This window comes from Phacochoerus africanus, chromosome 15 (assembly GCF_016906955.1).
Source record: "Phacochoerus africanus isolate WHEZ1 chromosome 15, ROS_Pafr_v1, whole genome shotgun sequence".
Classification (NCBI taxonomy): domain Eukaryota; kingdom Metazoa; phylum Chordata; class Mammalia; order Artiodactyla; family Suidae; genus Phacochoerus; species Phacochoerus africanus.
Window position 1 is genome coordinate 88713553 of NC_062558.1, and position 24011 is coordinate 88737563.

General features: G+C 40.1%; 1 protein-coding gene across 1 annotated transcript in view; it reads right to left on the minus strand.

Moving 5' to 3' along the window:
• Positions 1–3993: 3993 nt before the first annotated feature.
• GLUD1 (glutamate dehydrogenase 1) overlaps positions 3994–24011 on the minus strand; it is a 36924-nt gene continuing 16906 nt past the window's right edge. The window contains exons 5-13 of the mRNA XM_047760568.1: positions 19731–19825; positions 13563–13742; positions 12415–12552; positions 12071–12208; positions 11727–11807; positions 9961–10084; positions 9086–9177; positions 6423–6485; positions 3994–5358 (exon numbers count right to left, since the gene is read on the minus strand). Coding sequence (XP_047616524.1) covers positions 5239–5358; positions 6423–6485; positions 9086–9177; positions 9961–10084; positions 11727–11807; positions 12071–12208; positions 12415–12552; positions 13563–13742; positions 19731–19825 — 1031 coding nt within the window. The 3' untranslated portion in view covers positions 3994–5238. The remainder of the gene's footprint in view (positions 5359–6422; positions 6486–9085; positions 9178–9960; positions 10085–11726; positions 11808–12070; positions 12209–12414; positions 12553–13562; positions 13743–19730; positions 19826–24011) is intronic.

Consider the following 24011-nt stretch of genomic DNA (forward strand, 5'->3'; position numbering starts at 1 on the left):
TGATCTCCTTTTTGCAGACAATAAGGTTGTAGCCCCTTTTGGTTCTGATGTCTGCCCCCTGACCCCTTGTGGCTGAAGTTGGTATGGGGGCTTGCTGTAGGCTTCCTGATGGGACTGGTGCCTGCCCACTGGTAGGTGGAACTGATTCTTATCACTCTGTAGGTTGGGGTTTTGTCTCTGGGTGAGATTGGAGGCTGGCTCTGTGCCTGGGAGTACTTTAGGCAGCTTGTTTGCTGATGGGTGGGGCTGTGATCCCACCCAGATTATTGTTTGACCTGGGACTTCTTAGTCCTGATGGGTGGGGCCAGATTTTTCCAAAATGGCCACCTGTAGAGGAGCACATGCTGATGATTATTTCCAAGACCTTTGCCTCCAATGTCCTTCACCCACAAGCCAGTCACCTGTTTTCCCAGGAGATTCTCCAAGAACTGCAATCGGGTCTGACCCAGATACCTATGGAGTCTCTGCTTTGCCCTCGGACCTAGCACACATAAAAGCCTGTGTGCACCTTTCAAGAATGGGTCTCCATTTCCCCCAGTCTCATGGAGCTCCTGCGCACAAGTCCCACTGGCCTTCAATGCTCCAGGAACTCCTCCCAATGCCAGATCTGCAGGCATGGGGGCCTCACATGGGGCTCAGAACTCTCACTCCTATAGGTGAGTCTCTGTGATAGTTACCCTCCAGTCTGTGGGCTGCCCACCCAGCAGGTATGGGGTTGCTTACATCATGTAATCGCCCCTCCTACCATTTTGATATGGCCTCTTCTTTGCCTTCTGCAGAAGGGTGTATTTTTCATAGTTTGCAGTCTATTTGGTTGAAGGTTGTTCAGCAGTTGGTTGTAATTTTGTTGCTTTTATGACAGAAGGTGAGCTCCAGCCCTTCTACTCCTCCACTCCATCTTAATCTCAATATTGTTTTATTTGGAGCCACTTGTAGTTTCATATTACTTTTAGAATAAAATTTTCTATTTTTGAAAATTAGGCCATTAGAATTTTGAAACTATAAATTGCTTTGAGAAATAGCATCATCTTAAGTTCCCATCTATGAACATGGAAGCCCTTTCCATTTGAGAAATTTTTTAAACATTGTTTTGTAGTTTTGTAAAGCTTTCACCTCCTTAAATTTATTCCTATTTTATTCTTCTGAATGCTATTGTAAACGGAATTCATGGAGTTCCCGTCATGGCACAGTAGAAACGAATCCAACTAGGAACGCTGAGGTTGCAGGTTCAATCCCTGGCCTCGCTCAGTAGGTTAAGGATCCAGTGTTGCTGTGAGCTGTGGTGTAGGTCGAAGACGTGGCTCGGATCTGGTGTTGCTGTGGCTCTGGCATAGGCCGGCAACTGTAGTTGGGAACCTCCATATGCCACGGGTTGGGTCCTAAAAAAAGAAAAAAGACGAAAGACAAAAAAAAACAAACAAATGGAATTCATTAATTAGTTCTAGTAGAGTGTGTGTGTAGTCTACAAAAATGTTAATACATAGAACATTTCACCTGCAAATAGAGTTTCTCATCAGTGAATATGATGTTGGCTGTGGGTTTTTCATAAATGCCCTCTATTTAGAAATGGTCTAGAATTTTGTCAGTTTTCCCCACAACCATTGAGTTAATTATGTGTTTCTTCCTTCTTTATGCAATTAATGGGATATATTAAATTTTCTTATGTTGAACCACTCTTGCATTTTTGGGATAAATCCTCCTTGGTCATGATGTATGATACTTAGGAGCTGTTGGATATGGTTTAACATTTTTGTACCTATGTTAATAAGGATATTCTTCATTTTTTTATTTGAAATATAGTTGACTTACAAAGCTGTTTCTGGGTGTACAGCAAAATGACTTCAGTTTTAATATAATTTTCTATTATGGTTTATTGTAGTATATTGAATATAGCTCCCTGTGCTATACAGTAGCAGTTTATTACACATACATTAATAAGGGATTTTGGTGTATAATTTTCTTGTGATTTTTTTTCTGGCTTTGCTATTAGGGTAATACTAGCCTCATAGGTGTTAAGAGTCCAATTTATTTTTTTCTTGGTTTTCTGTCAAAGTTAAAAACTTGTCAAAGAACACTGAGAAAATGAAAAGACAAACCAACAGAATGAATACTTGCAAATCGCATTATTTAAGTTACGTATCAAGAACATATAAAACTCAACAACAAAAAGATAAACAATTCAATTAAAAATGGGCAAAGGATTTGAATAGAATAAAAATGAAACATCTAAAACTCCTTCTTGGGAGTTAGAAAATGGTGAGGTGGGCATATGTACAAATTGAAGGGCCATAGGCTATATAAACCTATATAAAATCCCTACACCAGTAATTCTCGAAAGGGGGTGACTTTATTTCTCACAGGACATTTTGCAATTTGAATACAATGTCACAACTGAGGGATGCTACTGACATCTATGATTAGAGGTCAGGGGTGCAGCTAAACATCCTACAGTGCACAGGGCTGTCCCCTAAAGGACCACCTGTCCCAAAATACTGACAGTTTGAGGCTGAGAAATCCCATCTAAACCATGTCTAAGCTTTCATTTAAAAAAAAATAAAAAAGAAAAGCCGAAAGTTATTTGTGAAAAAAATTTAAAGTCATTAACACCCATGTTACAAAGAAAAAAAATTCATTTGCAGAGGTATCTGTGCATGGTTCACAGATGGGCATTTTCTTCATGAGCCATGCCTTGACTGCTTTATGCATAGCAGGGCTGAGAAAGCCTGCCAAGAATGTTTAGGTAATTTATTTAAAGCTTGTGCTAAGATGCAAGATTTCTAAAAACAAAAGAAAATTAAATCATCAATCCTAGTAACTGAGTTGCCAGATGCAGGGTTTAAAAAAAAAAAAAAAATCAGCTTTCCACAGGCTGCTGTGTCTGCACCATGGATATGTCCAAGAATAAATAAATGTGTTGGTGTTGCCTGTTTATCATTTATATAGTTTAAAAAAAAAAATCAAGCTTTTACTTTCCTAAACTTTATCTATTAAGGTAATTAGAACATTCTGGTGAAGGGGCTTATGAGTCAACAGTTAGGTATTCTTCAGGTGCTACTTGAGCCATCTACAGCTATTTCAAAAGCAATTAACTTTAGAGTTTGTAAGTTTTAAAAAGAATTATAAGTAAATAAATTAGAACATTTCAGTGAAGCCAAGAATAAGTGACCAGAATTTTCTAACTCAAACCTCCAGGATCCAGAGTTGACACACTAGTGCCATTTGCCTATATACAGGCATCGTGAACGGTACAAGTTTTCTAACATTAATACGATGATGCCCATCAACATGTATCTTACAAACGCCACTATAACTACTCCCACTATGTTAGCCAAAGGTCACAACTAAGTAACCGACTTTCACATGACCTGAATCTACTGCTCCACCCTGTATTGTTCCAAATATTCTAAAACTTTTCACATTACTTCCCCCTTGGATTTTAATGCTGCCTCTTAAAGGCAAGTAGACACCACTGTGCTGGGGAAGAGCTTGCCATGGCCACAGTTGCCATGGGTTTGTTTATCTACTCCTTGACCTGATGCTCCAAACCATGGAGGAAGAATCAGGACAAAACAGACACAAAGTGCAGCCAAAAGTGATGCTCTAGATATAGCGGCTATGGAGGCTGGTGGGATCAGGTCTAGAATCTACTTCTGTTGATTATGGTTTTCTGTCTTACATTCTGTGACTAAAATGATTAAAAACTGAAACAGCAATCAATGAAATTTTCCTTCATTAAAACAGAGGCATCTATAAATAAAGGTACATAAATTATGTCAGTCTATTAGCTTTAAGCACTATAACTTCTTCCCTAAGAATAGCCACCAATACTCTTTGAACACAGAAGAAATCAAGAACAAATTTTGGGCAGCTCACCATATAGTGGAAAGAAATGTTATGCAGGTAGTTGTTTCAAAGATTTCAGAAACCCAACTACAGTTTTTATCATCTACCAAAACAGACACTATCAAGCATAAAAACACTGGAAACACAAACTTTGGAAAAGGTAGACTTTTAATAACTGCTTTTTATCACCAGGTTAAGTCATGCAGTTACAAAGTAGTTAGAAATTTCTGAAAGGATTTTATTGTTAAAAAAAAAAAAAAAAAAAAAGCTCATTCTTACATAAATAATATCTAGTACTTTATTGGGATACTACCATTCAAAGGCCCTGGCCAAATAACTCCCAAACAAAACGCAAGCCCACGTTATTTCCAGCCCACTGGGAATGAAGCTGTGTGCTGAATTTGAGGCCTCTAAAGAGGACACAAAGTCGGGGCAAGTTGGGGCCATTGGCAATGCTCAGAGCCACCAGCCAGACTCCAAAGAGGGAGCCCAATGTTTTTTATCTGGGACACTCTACTTGAATTACTCTTCAATTAGTCAACATAATAGATCTTCGAAGAGAAGAACAATTAATTAACATGATAAGGAGGTTACTGCATTCTTTGGACTATATGTCATAATTGTAGTTAGTAAATTCCAAGACAGTCTTAATAAAAATAGCCTCGATCATTTGCAGGTATGAAGATAACTTAATTCTCCACTGGGCTTTTTATTTTTGCTGGATGACAATATGCTATAAATGATACCGTTTTTATGTTAAAAAAATACTAACTTTTTTCATGTTTACAGGCATTCACTGCTTGAATCAAGGTTAGGCTTGTTAAGTGATTAAAGGCAATTTTATTACAGCAGCATGTACTTATTTTATTCTAAAAGAATAAAATGCAGAAAGACAGCTTTTATTTTTGTTTGCAACCTGTAAAACTGAGTTATTCTGCTGATGTAAAATACCGATAACTCGAGGACCATGTCACCTTCTGAAAATGCCATATATATACCAATGTGTCAAAGCACTTTAGAGACGTGTCCAGAGCTGAAGGGGCAAGCAATTGGACAACAGGTGCTCTCTTGGGGCCCCAGCTGACTGTGCTGGGAAGCAGCTATGGAGCAAGGCAGCGAAGCCAGATGGAAGAGACTTTTATTAAAGGCAAAGTGCCCAAATGGCTCTCTGACATGGCTTATTTCTACTATCACATTTATTAGCTTATAAATGATCCCCTAACCTTAATTTTTTTTTCTTCTTAAGGGGCTAATTTGGACTGACTTGTTGAGAATGGTATCCATTATCTAGTAAGTCATGAGAGAGAAAGAGATTTCTGTGGTTATGTGTAAACTTGTGATAGGTCTGCAGATGAAGAGGTGAAGAGGGTAGTGAAGAAGTCAGCCTCGGCACATTTATGTGAAGGTCACACCAGCTTCATTGTACACCTTGAAGACTTTCTCGATGGCATTAACATAGGCAGCTGTTCTCAGGTCCAGTCCCAGGTTATACTTCATGGCTGTGCGCATGATTTGCTGAAATGAAAACGCAATGAAGATCACTAACTCAAGCAGCCAGGCCATCAGCATACAAGGCAGGTATGGGCCTGGTACACTTACCCTGGCACCATTTTAGGGCTGGACTTGGGTAGCCAAAGAGAACCTACTCAGGCAGTAGAACCTCTAGTCAGGAAGGACTATTCTCTGGAATAATCACTATTATTTCATTGATAGAAGTTGTTCTTTAGAATTTAAGATGTGAGCTGACTCTATGCCCTTGTAGACATCTTGACATGTGGACCAAGTTTATTTTTTTTTTTGCTCCCCTCTCCCCCTTTTTTAGGGCCACACCCTTGGCATGTGGAAGTTCCCAAGCTAGAAGCTGCCCGCCTACACCACAGCCACAGCATGCGCATGGGATGTGAGTTTGTGACCTATACCACAGCTCATGGCAACGCTGGGATTGAACCTGCATCCTCATGGATACTAGTTGGATTTGTTTCCACTGCACCACAACAGGAACTTCCCGGACCAAGTGTATTTGATATACATCGGGATAATTTAAAAGAACTAAGGATGGGGTGATGAAAATGTTCTGGAGTTAGTGGTGATAGCTATACATCCTTATGAACATACTTCCAGGCTGCGAAATTGTGTATTTCATCTGCTCCTGATATTTTAATTTAAGGCCAAATGAATATAATCTGAACTCAAAAAGAAATTAAATCTGGACTCAAACTGTGTTTAAGGCATTAAAATAAGGATTAAGTGGTCAAAGAACTTTTCACATATCCCAAACTCTACAGTAAGGTAGCTTCCTATAGCTCTAAGAGAGTGGAGCACTGAGCTGCAATCCAATTTGGCTAACTGTCAAACATCATCCCTCTTAACTTGGCATTATTATTTATTCCCCAAGTCTGGAAAATATATTGAAGATCCTTAAAAAAACAAAACAAGACAAAACCTCATAATTTAAGACTGAAAACATGTTTTGGGACAAACAAGTAAACAGATTATGTATGCTGTAATAGAAAATAGCACACAATTGACCTGTACTTCATGTAGCTAGCAAAAAACATCAACAGCATCTGTATACGTACCCTGGCAGAACGTTCCATAGTGTAAGCTAAGCCAGAGTGCACGATGTCTTTTTCAGAGGCACCCTGTTAGGAAATATAAGTTTAACAAAACCATATAAAGACATGCTTCACCTATAAGAGCACAATTGATTCTTAAGTCACTATACAGCCAGACAGAATTGCTTTGTCTTTCAGTAAAGATATACTTGATTTCTGTATAGTATCTTGATACCATTTAAATAGTCATGTTTTAACCACAATTTAGTTTTCACTCTATTTGACGGCAAACATTTGTGAAATTAAGATCATGGCAAAACGACAAAGTAAGGAACAACAAACACGAAGGCAAGTAGTGGGCTCAGCACTGGTCATCCATCTGAGACGCAGATCACGTCACCGAGGCCTGTCACTGTGAAGAGGGCACAGAGATGATGAAGATCAGTGAAAGGCAATGAGAAGGACTCGAGAGTGAAGAAAATCAGGATGTGGTGTCCTGGAAGCTAAGGGAAGAAATAATTTCAGGGGAGTAACCACTTGTGACAACAGCTGCTGACCAATAAAGATGAGCACTGGTAAGTGACCACTGGGTCTGGTGGTGCTGACATCACGGGTTACTCTGACAAGAACACTTTTGGTGCAGTGGTGGGCAGAATAAGAGGTTTGAGTATATGGAAGAACTGAAGACAAGAATACATACAACTCTTGAGATTTTCTATTCAGAAATAAAAATGGCAAGACTTGGAAGAGGGAGTGGGATTAAGATTTACATTTTTTTTTTAAAGACAGCATTTGTTCTATTGATAGAAACGACTGAATAGACAGAAAACTGGTGATGCAAGAGATCTGCTGGAGCAGCGCATTTAAGAAACTGAAAACAGGCCATTTATTTATTTAGGCTACACCTGCGGCATGTGGAAATTCCCAGGCCGAGGATCCAATCTGCATCACAGCTGCAGCAATACTGGATCCTTAACCCTCGCCACCATGAGGGAACCTCTGAAAACAGGCCATTCAATGCCTAGAATAAGAATGAGGTTTAGATGGAAGCACAGAGCTGCTCTATAACAAGAGAGAAGACACAAGACAGGGTATAGATAGCAGGAGCTGGGTAGATGTGGAGCAGGCAGGGAACTTTCACTTTTCTCTGTGAACCGATAGCAGGTCATCAACTTGGGTGCAGGGGTGAGAGAAAAGGAGAAAATACGATATAACCAGGAGAATGAGAAAATGAAGCGAACAGGGAAAAGCAGTTAAATTGTTGGGAGCTGAGAGCCTACTTGAAGTTAATGGTCAGAGGTGAAAGAATCAGCAGGCCTCTTGCTACAGGTGAACAGGCACAGAAGGGAAAGAAAGCTGGATTCCACCAGGGCTCAGATGTTAACAAGGGGGTGTGATGAAGCAAAACAAGTCCAGGAAGTGACGATGATGGCGAATCAAGTTTACGTGAAGACAGAGGTGATGAGGGACAGTGAAAGGTGATCAGGTCAACGATGTAGATCCCAGCAGGGCCAGAGCATGGCTGGGGAGGGGGAAACTAAAGTAAAGGAGCTGAAAGAAAAAACTTGTTTTTCAACTGACAATTATTATATAAGACTCTTGCTTATTATCAATAAAAGAAATAACATTAAAGCCTAAAATTCTAAGTACTGAAAGCATTCGAAAATCAGGATACGAATACATTAGGCGAAGATTATTTTGAAAAAGGATAAAAATGAAAGCTATCATTGCTGTCCTCTTAATTCCCAATCCAGGAATTTCACTGCTATGCGGCAGGCACTTGCTGGGACACGGGGTGACCACAGGGAGGAGCAAGAAGCCCATCTAGAACACAGAACAGTAGCAGGTCCTATAAGTTACATGATGGGAAGATGAATGAAATGCTAACACACAGTGAGGCCCTTTGAGGAAAGCCACAGAGATGCAGATACTTAAGCAGGGAGTGGGCCAGAGGGACCAGAACCAAGAGACACCTCATACTGGGTAAGCGGAAGGTTCTTTGAGGGAGCAGTGAATACCGAGAGCAGAAAAAGAAACTTTTCTCCTTCCAAACAAAACTCTTAAAACTTTTTCCCATGTTGAATTGTTTTCTTAGGATACATTACCAGAGATGATGTTATTACAGTGTCAGAGGGCAGGAACACTCTTCTGCACTGTCATCAGGATAAAGCTACAACTGTTTCACCACAGATGTGGCGAGTATGAGATCCATTGTCTTTGCTAGCTTAATACATTACAGAAATCTTATTTTAATGGCAAGGTTAAACAGTAGGATTTTATTGTCTGTCTAATCTGTTTTCTTTAACTCTTCATGTAAATACAGCAATTTCATTTTTTTAGATAGTTCAATCTAGAATTCACTGTCTAATTTTACTTCTCTAAAGCCTCTTAAGAGTTACAATCTACAGTAATTCTCCACAATTATGTTAGAATAACTTGTTGAGTCATCTGCATTGCAAAAGTATCAAAAGGAGAACTGTTAATCATTTACTTCAAACTAAGATTCTTAGCCCATTTTTAGAACAGAGTGAAAGAGGAAGGTCAAAAGCACACACAAGCACACAAGTCATACAATTACTGTCATGTTGACTACCACTCCTCAATTCCAATTAATCTACCCGGCCTGATCTAAAGAAGAGAGAGCAGGCTGGGTGTGTAAAATGTGACTCTGTCACAAGCACACTCACCGATATCCTGTCTTGGAACTCTGCTGTGGGTACAATGGGAATGGTTCCACCGTGCTTTCCAAATTTTCTTTCCAAACTCTCCTGAACAGACACTATAAAAAGCCAAAAATGACATAACACCAAAAGTAGTCCCAAACTATATCCACAACCCCAAAACAAGTAGTTTTAGAAACCTTTAACATTAATGTCGTAAGAGGGTTAATCATTTAAAACTCAAGCTAAAAAGGAATAAAGCACGTTGCCAAATTCCTATATAAATGTGAATAAATGTGAATTTAGGTCACTGCTCTGTTTCCATAACACCCATTACCAGGGCTTTTCCTTGGCTCTTTAAAAAAGAAAATGCTCAGGGAAAAAGGAACGGAAATCGATGGGAACACTTCACCCAGATTCTCAGAGTGGGCTCAGTAAAGCTCAGCTGGAGGTCTTGGTCTTATTTCAGCTTGAGGATCATTCTAGTGTTAACTCTGGAGCCTACTCTAGCCAAAGACAAGCAGTATTCTCATCAAAAGACTCAAAAAATTCTTGACAGGCCTTTACTAAGAGCAACGTATGATAGAAATGGATGAGTATCAGTGGGAGTTCCTGGTTTAAAATGATACTCTTTATACTACTAATTTACAGCTGCTTTATAAGGTAATGCCCCTAGAACATAAACATTTTAATATAAATATATTCAAGAGGATGAATATTTGAATACGTATTAAGAAACTGTATATTTTTGGTCTAAGACTCCCAAGACCGAAAAATAGTTTTCTGTTCTAAGATTAAATTCTCTGTGAGTTTAATTAGTCCTTTTATTATATTCAGACTTTCCCCAACCTTTTAGATGGCCCAAAAGATTATCTTTGGAGAACAAGATAATCAGAACTTACTGAGCAAGTGGTAGTTGGAATCCCTTTCATATTTGAAGGTCAAACGGCCGTAGCTGACATGATTTAGATTCTTCAGCCACTCAAAGTAAGATACTGTCACTCCTCCAGCATTCAAGTAGAGATCCTATACACGAAGTGACAGGAAAACACCAAAGAAATGAGACAATGATTTTAATAAAACCTTGCAATGAGAGGAGTTCCTGTCATGGCTCAGGGGAAACAAATCTGAATAGCATCCATGAGGATGAAGGTTTGATCCCTGGCCTTGCTCAGTGGGTTAAGGATCCATCATTGCTGTGAGCTGTGGTGTAGGTGGCAGACTTGGCTCAGATCCTGTGTTGCTGTGGCTGTGGTGTAGGCCAGTGGCTACAGCTCCAATTAGACCTCTAGCCTGGGAACCTCCATATGCCACGGGTAAAAACAAAAAACAACAAACAAAAAGCTTACAATGAACACAAGAGCTCAAATTTAATATTAAAGCAGATTAAGCTTAACATTTCACAAGTATACCTTAGTTTATCAGAAACTTTACGCTTAAATTTGACAACACCCCTTCGCAATCCATCTGAGGTTTTCTCCATTTGGAAGAAAACCATTTTTTTAAAAAAATCAACATTGACTGTTAGATCCTCTTCTCCAACAAAAGTTCTGAGACAAAACTGCTGCCCACTAACCACTAGATTGGATTGTGTAAGGGTGTTTCACAAGGAGATTAGTATTTCCTCTCTCACTATGAAAGGGCAGTCTATTTCAGTTAAATTGAATTTAAGTGCTTTCATCGAAAAGGCTTCTTCATGGAGTTGCTGTTGTGGCTCAGTGGTTAACGAATCCAACTAGGAACCTTGAGGTTGCAGGTTCGATCCCTGGCCGTGCTCAGTGGGTTAAGGATCCAGCGTTGCTGTGAGCTGTGTGTAGCTTGCAGACGTGGCTATGATCCCATGTTGCTGTGGCTGTGGTGTAGGCTGGCAGCTACAGCTCTGATTCGACCCCTAGCCTGGGAATCTCCATATGTCACAGGAAGCGGCCCTAGAAAAGGCAAAAAGACAAAAAAAAAAAGAGGGTTCTTCAAAATGCCTCATGAGTCTACACTAACTTCTGATTTCCAATCACCTTTTGGTATAGACCCTAGGCACATGTTACTCATATTAGCTTTCTGAGTAAAGCAGCAAGAGACATTTAAAATGCATAAGGTTAGTAATCACAAAAATCATAAGAATTTAATAGTATTTCTAACACATTCTACATTTATATAACCAGATTTTAAAGAGGGCTAAATACTTACGCAAGAAAAAGCCTGAAATTGGAAGAAAATGTTCAAGTCCAAGTGAACTGACAGACAGGCTTATTATATTAACCACACATACCTTTTCTCTCTCTTTTTTTTTTTTTTTAAAGGGCCGTACCCTCGCAATATGGAAGTTCCCAGGCTAGGGGTCCAACTGGAGCTGCAGCTGCCAACTGACACCACAGCCACAGCAATGTAGGACCAAGCCACGACTATGACTTACACCACAGCTCATGGCAACGTTGGATCCTTAACCCACTGAGCAAGGCCAGGGATCAAACTCACATCCTCATGGATACTAGTTGGGTTCCTTACTGATGAGCCACAGTGGGAACTCCTCTACTTTATTTTCTCAAAAGCAAAATGAAAATGAATTCACTAAGGCTTGGGAAACCAGCAATCCTCCTTTCCCTCCAGTTTCTTGCAAAAGACAGTTATGTTTCCAAGTACATATAAAACTTGGCAAATACAGATGACTTACTGGAATAACCATAATGTTCCTCTCCAGGAAAATCTTATCAGCTTCTGGAGTTGTTGGTCCATTGGCACCTTCAGCAATGATCTGCAAGAAAGTTAGGAACATATAGAAATGTCAGTAACACGGTCAAATCCCCTCTAACTGAGCTCAAGAGATATGCGTATATAGGGAAGGGGCTGTTGGAGAGAAGTGTAATTCCACTTTAAACTGTACCCTTGGGAATTGTATGCTATGTAAATTAATCCCAATAAAGCTATTTTTTTTTAAAAGGAGGAAACCCATAGATTATTTTTTATGACGCTCCACATCATTCCACATTGGTAAGACTGAACCCATCATGCTGTCACCTTGGCTTTGACTCTAGGTGCATTGGACTTGGTCAGCTGCTTCTCACTGGCAGCAGGAATCAGTATGTCACAGTCAGCCTCCAAGATGCTCCCTTCATAGATCTTTGCTTTGGGGAAGCCCAGGATTGTTCCATGTTGCTATAATTGATGGAGAACCAGAATTAATGGCTGTATCACAGTTTAAATGTTTGTTTAGTGCCTATGATATAAAGACTCATTTATTAAGAGCTTTCTGAGTTAACACTTAAAAAAAGACAGTAGAAATAGCTTTCACTAAGACTTATTTCAACTTTACAATATTCAGATGGTCAAATATCAGATTATCAGATATTAGATTAACATACCAATTTGAAGTCTTCCAGTTCCTTTGGATCAATACCATCTGGATTCCATATGCTTCCATCAGATTCACCAACACCAACACATTTAGCACCAAAACGATGTAAATACCTCATTGAGTGCAGTCCCACATTACCAAATCCCTATGAAGAACAATTATGAATGAAACAGAAATTGAAGTCCTAGCACAGATGGTACAAAATACACATTTTGTTAGCGTTGAAAAGGATTCTCAAAATCCCTGACCAAAAAAAAAATGTACTAGATGATCTCTCTCTAACAATACATTTTTATGTGTAAGAATGTGGAATTCAGGAGTTCCCATCGTGGCGCAGTGGTTAACGAATCCGACTAGGAACCATGAGGTTGCGGGTTCGGTCCCTGCCCTTGCTCAGTGGGTTAACGATCCGGCGTTGGGTGAGCTGTGGTGTAGGTTGCAGACGCGGCTCGGATCCTGCGTTGCTGTGGCTCTGGCGTAGGCCGGTGGCTACAGCTCCGATTGGACCCCTAGCCTGGGAACCTCCATATGCCGTGGGAGCGGCCCAAGAAATAGCAACAACAACAACAACAACAACAACAACAACAAAATGACAAAAAGACAAAAAAAAAAGAATGTGGAATTCAACTCTTTGTCATCTTTGATAATACATTCTAAAGTGGTATTCTTGCTGGCTCATAAAGAAATGGCAGTGGTCAACCATGCTACCTAGAACCTCAGACCCTGATGACCAAATGTTCTATGGTCATGAAAAATCACTAACCTAGAAGGAATATGAGTTTTATTTTAAAGTAGTATTCAACTTAATCTAGCTCCCTCTAAGTAACTTAATCAAACCTCAAGCAAATTCTTCCTGCAAACCCTTATGGATACACTTAATAATATAAGAGATGTCCCTTTCTCTATACAATTTCATTTTAAATACTAAACAAAAGAAATTGGTGATAATTTCATATATATCTGAGAGATAATTTACTTGGTTTAGTCACATGAACCATACCAAGGTTCATAAAGGATGTATTACTCTATAAGCATCCATCCCCAAACTTGAGATCTAAAGAGTAAGTTTTAAAAATTGTAAATCTAAAAACACTGAAAAACGTGCTATACGTGTTTCTTTAAGAAAGTTATTCTTTAAGAAAGCAAACATTTTACCTGAACAACAAATGTTTTATCTCCAAACCCTGGTGTCATCCCTAAAATACTCATGTAAGAAGCTTCATTGATGAAGTTTTCAATCCCATGGAAAACTCCACGACCAGTAGCAGAGATGCGTCCGTGGATTCCACCCTGACTGATGGGCTTACCAGTAACACAGGCATGGGCATTAATATCCTGCAAGAAAAAGGTGAAATGTCAGGTTAATTTCTATGATAAACTGCAATAAAGAAGGGTTAAAGTCAAAACACATTCTTATTTGACTAATATGCATAATAGAAGTGTGTGTATTGAAGGTATACTTTCATCAACAGGGATAAGCCTCCCTTTTTCAAATTTCTGTTCCTAGAAAATATAAAGCAGATTGTATTTTCTGATGCGAGAAACACAGGAATTTTCAGGAATTTAACTCAAGTTAGTACAAAGAGCAATATCACAAAAGTAGAAATAGTTCAGCTTAAAACTATTTATTATTTCTTCAAAAAATGTTTAAGTTCAATTAAGTCAGGGTCACCTATAAGTGGCTTAAAATTTACCAGAAGACTTGAGCATGCCCCCAAAACAGAATCTAATAGGAAGAGGAATTATGGTGTTCTTAAATGGGACTCAACACTGTAAAAACACTTTTCTGTCAAACTAATCTGTAAATTCAATAAAACGCCACTTTTAAAGAATTTTCCTTCCTCCCTCCCTCTCTCTTTTCCCCAATTTTTGGCTGCCCTGCGGTGTATGCAGTTCCTGGGCAGCCAGCTCCATTAGGGGATTAGGTCCGAGTCTTGATCTAAGCTTAAGCTGTGGCAATGCTGGACCCCTAACCCACTATGCTGGGCTGGGAATCAAACCTATGACCCAGCCCTCCCAAGAAACTGCTTATCCACAGTGGGAACTCTAAAATGCCATTTTTTAAAAAAAGAACCCTAAAAATTCACCTAAGAGTGGATTAACAAAAATATTCATGAAGTTAAAAAAAAAAAAGACAAAATAACTAAGGTTTGCAAGGCAATTTGGTATATTTATCAAAATAAAAAATATCCATTAACCCAGAAATTCTATCTATATACAGTTTTTGTATATATAGCATATTCCATACTACATATATAGTTTTTTGTAAATATAGTATGGTATCACTTGAGGTTAAAAATTAAAAGGGTCCATGAGAGTGAGACACAGAGGCCCATGCCCAGGTGTCAGCAGAGTACCTTCTGCAGCAATGGACAGTTCTAAGAAGCTGAGCTCCAGAGTAACACTCTACACCTTTCTGTACTCTTTGAATTGACAATGTACACGTATTCTGGCTCAGAAACAAGCATAATTAGAAAGAAAGGGGCTTGGGAGGGGTTTCCCTTCCAAGTCATCAAATATACTATAAACTGTAGCAACCAGAATAGTGAACGGAATAGACCCATTGATTGGTGGGAGAGGAGAACGTAGAGACAGTCTTACTATGCATAGGAAATCAATATAAAATGAAAGAAGCATTTTAAATCAGTGGCTAAAGCATGGACTACTTAATAAATTTGTTAAAGCAATTTGCTACCCATGTAAAACAAGATAAAGTAAAACAAAACAAAACAAACAAACAAAAACAACGTGGTGCAGCAGAAAAGAATTCAACTAGGAATCATGAGGTTGCAGGTTTGATCCCTGGCCTCACTCAGTGGGTTAAGGATCTGGTGTTGCCATGAGCTGTGGTGTAGGTCACAGACGTGGCTCAGATCTGGTGTTGCTGTGGTTGTGGTGTAGGCCAGTGGCTACAGCTCAGATTCGACCCCTAGCTTGGGAACCTCCATATGTGGCCCTAAAAAGACAAGAAGACCAAAAAACAAAACAAAACAATCCCACAAGATAAACTGCCTTACTTTACACCATACCCTCTATCCCACAATGTATATTCTAGCTGGGTAAGTTAAAAAGGGACTGTTTAAATATTTTTATGAGAGAACTTAGAATTAGTTGTATAATTACAAAAAAAAAAAAAAAAAAGCCTAGTAAAGTGATTTATGGCATTTGTAGTTTTCCCACAGTTTCTCTTCATGAATAGTTAACACTTATGAATACAGAATTGTAAACCTAGTGCCAAATGCTTCTGAACAGAGAAAATGCAATGAGTGCAGCTGACAGCAATCCAGCAATCCTGTCTGAGGTCAGGCATGGTGCTGGCTGGCTGTGGGCTGCCCAGCATACCCAAGTGTCCTGGAAGCCCTGGTGGGCAGAGAACAGGCTCTCCAGCGCCCACACTCCCGGGCGAGGCTGGACAAAAGGAGCTGCGTGTTCAGGTTCACTCGTTTACTTCTCTGAAAACAAGTACAAAAACTGTGACTTCTTACCCTAGGCCCTGATTTTGAATTTCCTATTAAGCGTCTTTTACCAGTGTTTAGGCCAAGGTTTAGCTGGCAGTGCCTCACAAAACTTTCTTTTGCAGTCACCTTTGGGAATGAGCTATGAATAACAATGTACTGCCTACTGCTTTGTACTATTTAATCCAATGCCTTGCTTAAAAAGGAGACAACACTCAGAGTTCATTTAACATAAGGTGACATGGAAAAGCAATCTTTTGGGGAATAGCAGTCAAAACCAAAATTCTTTCAAGTGTCTCATACTGCTCCTGTTTTATTTCAGGGGATTTGTGGAATTTACCTGATGTAGTATTTATAAATATTTACTTTGTGCTGAGGGCTGCATTATACTATTATTCACTTAATCCTCACGACTGTTCCATGAATTAGGTCATTATTATTGTGATTTCACATACGAGAAAACCAAGGCACAGAGAGTTTTAGGTACTTGCCAGAGGTCACAGAACTGATCTGTAAAGGAGCCAGTTCTAGAGTCCAAGGTGTCTGCTCATGCTCCTAAGTACACACTACACCACCTGATGCCAGGTGCCATAGCCCCTATTATCCCTCTTAGAGGAAACAATAATCCTCTTCTTCTAAGGCTGATCTTTCCACTAGGGTCCTTAAAGATGAATCTGGATCCAGTCAGCAGAGCAATCCCCTCATTAAATCACCCCAACCTCTACTTCTTGCACAGCAGTGTGGCAGCCCCTGGGTGTGGTTTTGAAATCTCCAGTTAACCCTGTGAGCTCACCTGTGTATGGTGCTACTATGGATATGAAACAAAACACCTAGGCTACCCTCAAGGCTTCTCACCTGCCCCTCCAGTGACTTGAGGACAGGCATGTGGAAAATGCGTTTGACATTTCTAAGGTTAGCACTTAATTCAATGATACATAAAGTTACAAGTATAGTTTCACATTCCTTTCCTACAATTGATACTCCGGTAATGCAACTGTGTCAAATCTTAGGTGGATACACATAGTTTTGCCAAGAAGAAAGAAAACAGAAAAAAAAAAAAAAAAAAAGATGAATATGTGGCTCACAGCCCCATCAACATGCCAAACAACAACAAAAACTTTTCTCTTTGGCACCATTCATGTTGTCTCCTTTCCAGCACCATTTTTCTTAAGTGAAGGCTACTCTTCATGCCCTACTTTCCTCTCTAAACACACCCTCCCTTGCAGTCTGGCCCCAATCTCACTATTCTACACAACAATCTAGCTGCTGAATTGGCCTCTTCTCAGAAACCCCCTCCCTCAGCATCCACAAGTGGAGCTCTTGGAGCTTCTCTCTCTCTTTTTTTTTTTTGTAACTAATTGCTTTCCCCCTAAATCACTCTTCAATCTATTCATTCCTCTCCAACACAGGCAGGCCAATATTACCTCTCTTTTGGGCTCCCATGTAGTCTCCTGCCCCTAAGAATCCCATTCTCCGCCACACAGAGTGAAGCGCCTAATGCACACTTGGCTGTGTCACACACCTGCTTACAACGAGCACTTCACTGGCTTCCCTGTTTTTAGGACAAAGACTGGAAGTCCTTGCTGTCACCGACAGGGGGAGGAGAATCTGGTCCGACCCTCCTCTGCCGGCTTCTCTACTCTGGCCACCACAGTCTTCTCTCAGTCTCTCAGGTTCACCTCTTTTCATGGCAGGACTTGTACCCAGGTGCTACCTTCTGCCTCCACACTTGCCCAGCGCCTCTTCAGCGGGTTGAGGTCTACTCACCTTCAGAGTGCAGCCCAGAAGGCTGTATCGCAAGGCGGCTTTTCTGATCCTACTCTAGAGATGTGGTCAGGTTCCCAGTATTCTTTTCATAGCAGCAAAACTTTTCTTTCTAGCCTCTATCCCAGTTATACTGAACTCCTTGCTTTCACTTTAAGCTTCGCATGCAGTAAGTGTTTCATACATATTTTAAGCTAAATTATAAGCAGATAAGAGTAGGAGGGGGTCCCTGGAGAAAGAGATGGTTTTCTTGACATTAAGAGAAGCCAGTTCAGGCCTAAGCCATTTTGTGATATAAGCCTGGGCACAATGTCCTTGAACAGGTCTCAGTAATTAATGTCTTAAGGTAAAAAAAAGAACTCAGAAACACTGACTGTCACAGGCAAGAAAAGTAACAATAGAAAAAGTAAAGACTCCTAGTTTTGTTTCAGTGCTAAAAATTAAGTGCTCAACCACCAGATAGACTGACTGGAACCTAAAGGATGATGATAACGACCTTCCCTGACCCTTGAGATTTAAATTAACAAAAGCCTGGAGTTCCCGTCATGGCTCAGCAGTTAATGAACCCTGGTCTCACTCAGTGGTTAAGGATCTGGTGTTGCTGTGAGCTGTGGTGTAGGTCACAGATGCGGACTGGTTCCCGAGTTGCTGTGGCTCTGGTATAGGCTGGCAGCTACAGCTCTGATTCGACCCCTAGCCTGGGAACCTCCATATGCTGCGGGTGCGGCCCTAAAAAGACAAAAAGGCAAAAAAAAACAAATATATATATATAAATAAGTAAATTAATTAACAAAAGCTTGGACTCCACAGCATATTCCCTTTATGAATATGCAGGTACTCTTGGCTTAAAACTTGCTCAATTTTACTGTTGGAGAGACACTACTTTGGGAAAGACCTCCAGTGTTCTGACTTGCTGCAAGTAATAAATCCTTCCTTCTCCTGATCTCTGGCTTAGTTGTGTCTTCTGGCTCAACACCCACAAAGAGGTTACCCAGTTTTCAGGTAACAAAATGTCTTTTCAACTCACTTTCTCTTCCTACCCTTTAAATGTTTATTTTTCAAGGTTCCATCCCTTTCAAAGACAGTTGTCATGTATTCTTTCTGTATTAGTGGTATTACTTCTGCTCAGTCCCCCAGACTGAATTTTCAAGTCCTCCTGGCCCTCTCCCACTCAGTCTTGGCCTTTTTCTTGGTCCCACACATGCAGCCCAGTCCTGCTGAGTCTACCTCTGTCATGAGTCAATGATCCTCACCAGCCCTACAGCTCTCAGGTTGTGAAGGCAGATGCTGACACTGTGGAGGCCATCTATTTGCTCCAGCCTAACACTGCTGCTAACACCTCTCCCCTAAAGAAAGGTCAGCACCAAAGGATCTCCTCTGACTAGCAAGTAAAATAAAAACAGTAGGATGTGAAGGAGTTCCTCTGTGGCTCAGCAGGATAAGGATCCAGCCTCGTCACTGCTGTGGCCTGGGTTCAAGCCTTGGCCCGGGAACTCCCACATGCTGTGGGTGTAGCCAAAAATAAGACAAACACTAGGACTCAAATTTTTTCTGAGTTTACTTACTTCATTTTTCTATTACCTTTCTAAATGCACCTTATGTTCAGACAATTTGAGCCCTACGGTTTCTCTTCCTATCCCCTAAATCTCCATGTTTAAATTCTGTCCATTTTTGAGGCCTAGCCCTGACCCAAACAAATAGCTCTTCCAGGAAGCCTTCTTTCAGAAACTCTCTACTTTGGTATTATACTGTCTCCATATCGTATCTGCTTATGTGTCTTAGTTCCTCTAAGTGAAAGCTCTTTGAGGGAAAAGCAGAATTGAATGCTTCTTTATTTCCCTTCTACTCTCTTACAGTGAGTCCTGCTCTGATAGGTGATCTGTCTTCGAGGGTCCCACCAGGATAAGAAGTAAAAAGCTCAATCCAAGACCACCACATTTATGATTTAAAAACAGACAGAAGTAAATTAATATATGAATCAAGGTATTGCTAGAGGAGAGGAGAAAAACCCAGTGAATTCTCTTGTACATATCATCAATTAAACAATTATTTCTGGAAGACAGAAGATGAAGCCCTCAGGGCTTTTAGTAGGTTAGGTACTCACATAATGCCCTATGGTGCTGGCATAGGTGTCAGCAATCCAGGACATCTCCCGCTCGCCTGTGCTCATGTCCGGGGCAGGCACATCAATGCCAGGACCTAGGGGGACAGGGAAAGGGCATTGCACCAGTTTTTAAGATGAAAACACATAGATTCTTATAATTCCCTATAACGACAATACTACCATGGGTAGAAAACTTTAGATTTCATCAAGGTTACTAACTGAAGTCACAGAAATACTCATTAAATGTTTCAGTACAAAATTTACACACACAGAATGAGTTCCCTTCGTGGCTCAGAGGTTACCAAACCTGACTAGGATCCATGAGGATGTGGGTTCGATGCCTGGTCTCCTCAGTGGATTAAGGATCTGGCATTGTGTGAGCTGTGGTGTAGGTCACAGAGGCAGCTGGGATCCCGAGTTGCTGTGGCTATGGCTAGGCTGGTAGCTATAGCTCTGATTCAACCCTTAGACTGGGAACTTTCATATGCTGTGGCTATAGCTCTAAAAAGCAAAAACAAAACAAAACACAAAAACCCCCACAAAATTTAAGGTGTTTATGCTTGAGATGAAACTGAATTCTATCTAGGCAAGAGATGTACTTATGTATAAAAGGCAACAAGAACTCCTGGTGGAAAACCTAACAAAACCAGAGTAATCTGGGAAAGAGTAACTTTCCTCATGGAAACAGTGGCATGATTCATGCCAAATTCTGAGTCAACCTTCTTGCTAAGGCCAATGGATACAGAATCCATGTGATGCTGTACCCTTCAAGGATTTAAACTTATTGAAAAGTAAATAGATAAAAAAAAGTGTAGATTTGTTCTCTTGTTAAAAACAAAACAAAACAAAACTGATGTCCAGAGTAAGATCTCAAATGAAAATGTGTTTCAAATCTGTAAAGGCAGGAAACATAGATATAAGTCCATCAAAACAGTAAGAATAAAAAATATGGAGTTCCTGTCATGGCTCAGTGGTTAAGAAATCTGACTAGGAACCATGAGGTTGCAGGTTCGATCCCTGGCCTCACTCAGTGGGTTAAGGATCCGGCGTTGCCGTGAGCTGTGGTGTTAAGTCACAGATTCGGCTCGGATCTGGCGTTGCTGTGGCTGTGGCATAGTCCGACAGCTGTAGCTCCAATTTGACCCCTAGCCTGGGAACCTCCACATGCTGTGGGTGCGGCTCTAGAAAAGATAGAAAAACAAACAAACAAAACAAAACAAAAAACAATCTAATTATCTAGTGGGTCAGTTAAATAAAATACAGTCTACTTATACCAAGAAATACTATGCAGCTGTTAGAAAGTATGATGTATATCCATGTAAATGACTTGGAATCATCACCAAAACATACGGGAAAAAGCAGGTTTCACACAGCATGTATAAGTCCCATTCACATAATATTCTCTTTTACACATAATCAATATACAAATATTCCCATGTGTAAACATACATGCAGATGTTTAGAAAGATATGTAAACCTTTTCACTGTGTTTGGATGTCAGCCTTGTTTATAACTTCTTATATTGATTATTGTTTCAATTATAAAATACAAACATACTATCTTCATAAAAAAGAATAATACAACTTTAAAACGGTTAAGCTACTGTCTCCCAAATAAAGTTCTAAGAGCTGTACTTAAGTTCTTTCTATAATCATTACTTTAATTAACAGAATAAGGTCCATTTTAATATTTCTTTACATTTTAGGGGCCTAAGTCCTAGAAAATTTATTTCTTTGCATAGGACTGGTGGAAGACAACTTTGAAATGCCCAAGGTTTTGCTCCATACAATCCTGCTCCTCCTTCTGCACCCAATCTGTAACTCTCCTATGTCCTAGTTCTCTTTTCCTTAGGCGTCTTACAAACCAAGAAATCTAACTTCCCCCTACCCGCCCTCATCCCCTATACCCCTCCTGCCTGGAACAGTTAGTTAATGGCATATTCTAGCCTTATCTTCTGAAAAAGGCCTTCCCTGTTCCCATTTGTTCACAATTTCCATTCCTTTACAGGGACATACCTCAATTGGAAGTTAGTAAATTTGTTTAATCATATTGCTTTTCTCCTTCAATTTGTATAAATAACAAATCGCTCCAAATCCTTTTATAGGTATCTACAAAAGTATTGTACTTGTTTTCAGCAATACCAAGTTAATATTCTTGTTGCCCCAAGCAACAATTCCATTCAGAGAAAATCTATTAGCAGGTGGCACATTTGAGGTGCACGGTTTGTCAACCAAAAATGTATAATGACAACTTGTTTTCCAAAAACGGTTAGTCTAGATATGCCAAAGTGAGATAGCTCCCCTTACCCAAATGCAAAAAATTACTAGGCTTATGAGTTTTCTACTCCATGTAAAACCAACATATGTATATAGAGATGCAGAGATTACAAGTAATTCCTGAATTATAGGCAAATTCTCAAATACTTTTGCCATCACTCGATCCCGTAATAGTTAAGTATTATCCTGATAATAAAGACTTCATAAGAATACTGCATACCACTGACACTCTTAGAACAGTATCAAAAGAATAAAATACTTACTACAAAACATCACTAAACAGCTAGAAAGATGTTCAGTGTTCATGGACTGGAAGACTCAGTATGGTCAAGATGGCAACACTTGAGCTCCCACTGTAGCTCAGTGTTAACAAATCCAACTAGTATTCATGAAAATGAAGGTTTGATCCCTGGCCTTGCTCAGTGAATTAAGGTTTCAGAGTTGCTGTGAGCTGTGGTGTGGGTTATAGACGTGGCTCAGATCTGGTGTTGTTGCTATGGCTATGGCGTAGGCCAGCAGCTGCAGCTCCAATTTGACCACTAGCCTGGGAACTTCCATATGTTGTGGGTGCAGCCCTAAAAAGACCGGAAAAAAAAAAGATGGCAACACTCTACATATAGGTCTATAGATCCAAAGCTACCCCTTTCAAACCCCAGATGACCTTTCGGCAGAAACTGAAAAGCTGACCCTAAACTCACACAATGTGACAGGGCAGGACCCAGACTAGGGTCTAACTCACTATCTGAAACTCTAGGAAAGGAAAGTCAGAAAATAACAGAAAGGACATCAATTCCAAAATTGTTCAGGACTAGTTCAGTGCCCTAGAGAGGGGGAAAGAATGCCAACTGCCTCCTCGTTATGCTAAAAAGCTTTCTGGGCCCAGATGTTAGTTTAGTTGCATGGTGGATTTTTGCACATAAGCAAAAAAATCAAATTGCTAATTTAAGCTTTCAATGTTTCAAGGAATCACTCTGTAACCTTTGGAATTACAAGGTTCTTGTCAATATAGGGAAAATTAAGTTGGAAATAAACTATGAAGATTATCAGAATTAGTAAATTATTTCTGTAAAGGAGGTCCTCAACTCATTTTAACTGCACTTCCCCTGTATAATGACTACGTAAGCACAGCTCACAACAGTGCTAGGGAGGATGCTTTAGAATCCAAATGCATTGGAGTTCCCGTCGTGGCGCAGTGGTTAACGAATCCGACTAGGAACAATGAGGTTGCGGGTTTGACCCTTGCCCTTGCTCAGTGGGTTAAGGATCCGGCATTGCTGTGAGCTGTGGTGTAGGTCGAAGACACGGCTCAGATTCCACGTCGCTGTGGCTGTGGTGTAGGCTGGCAGCTATAGCTCTGATTCTCCCCCTAGCCTGGGAACCTCCATGTGCCGTGGGAGCGGCCCAAGAAATGGCAAAAAGACAAAAAAAAAAAAAAAAGCCTTTTGGAGTTCCTATCATGGTGCAGCAGAAACGAATCTGACTAGGAACCATGAGGTTGCGAATTTGATCCCTGGCCTTGCTCAGTAGGTTAAGGATCTGGTATTGCCATGAACTGTGGTGTAGGTTGCAGACGTGGCTCGGATCCTATGTTGCTGTGGCTGTGGTGTGGGCCAGCAGCTGTAGCTCCGATTCAGCCCCTAGCCTGGACCTCCATATGCCGTGCGTGTGGCCCTAAAAAGCAAAAGAAAAAAAAAAATCCAAACGCCTTTTAAATTATGAAAGACAGACAAATCTAGTAAAGTTCTAGTGTTACTTAGATGGGGCAATTTTCAAAATTAGTATATCTTAAGTTAATAGGAACTTGTCATCAGTGGCAAGAATATTGAGGAAGAAAAACGGAAGGTACAGGAAAACAGTTTTTCTTTCCTGTTTTAGTGAGTCTTCTTAGTTTAACTATGTTAAAAGGGCAAAATTCTATTAAATGATTTTATTGTATTAAAACAAATCAGAGTCTTTCTAAAACAAATGAAATAGACTTAATTTGCTTGAAAATCAAAGATTAAAT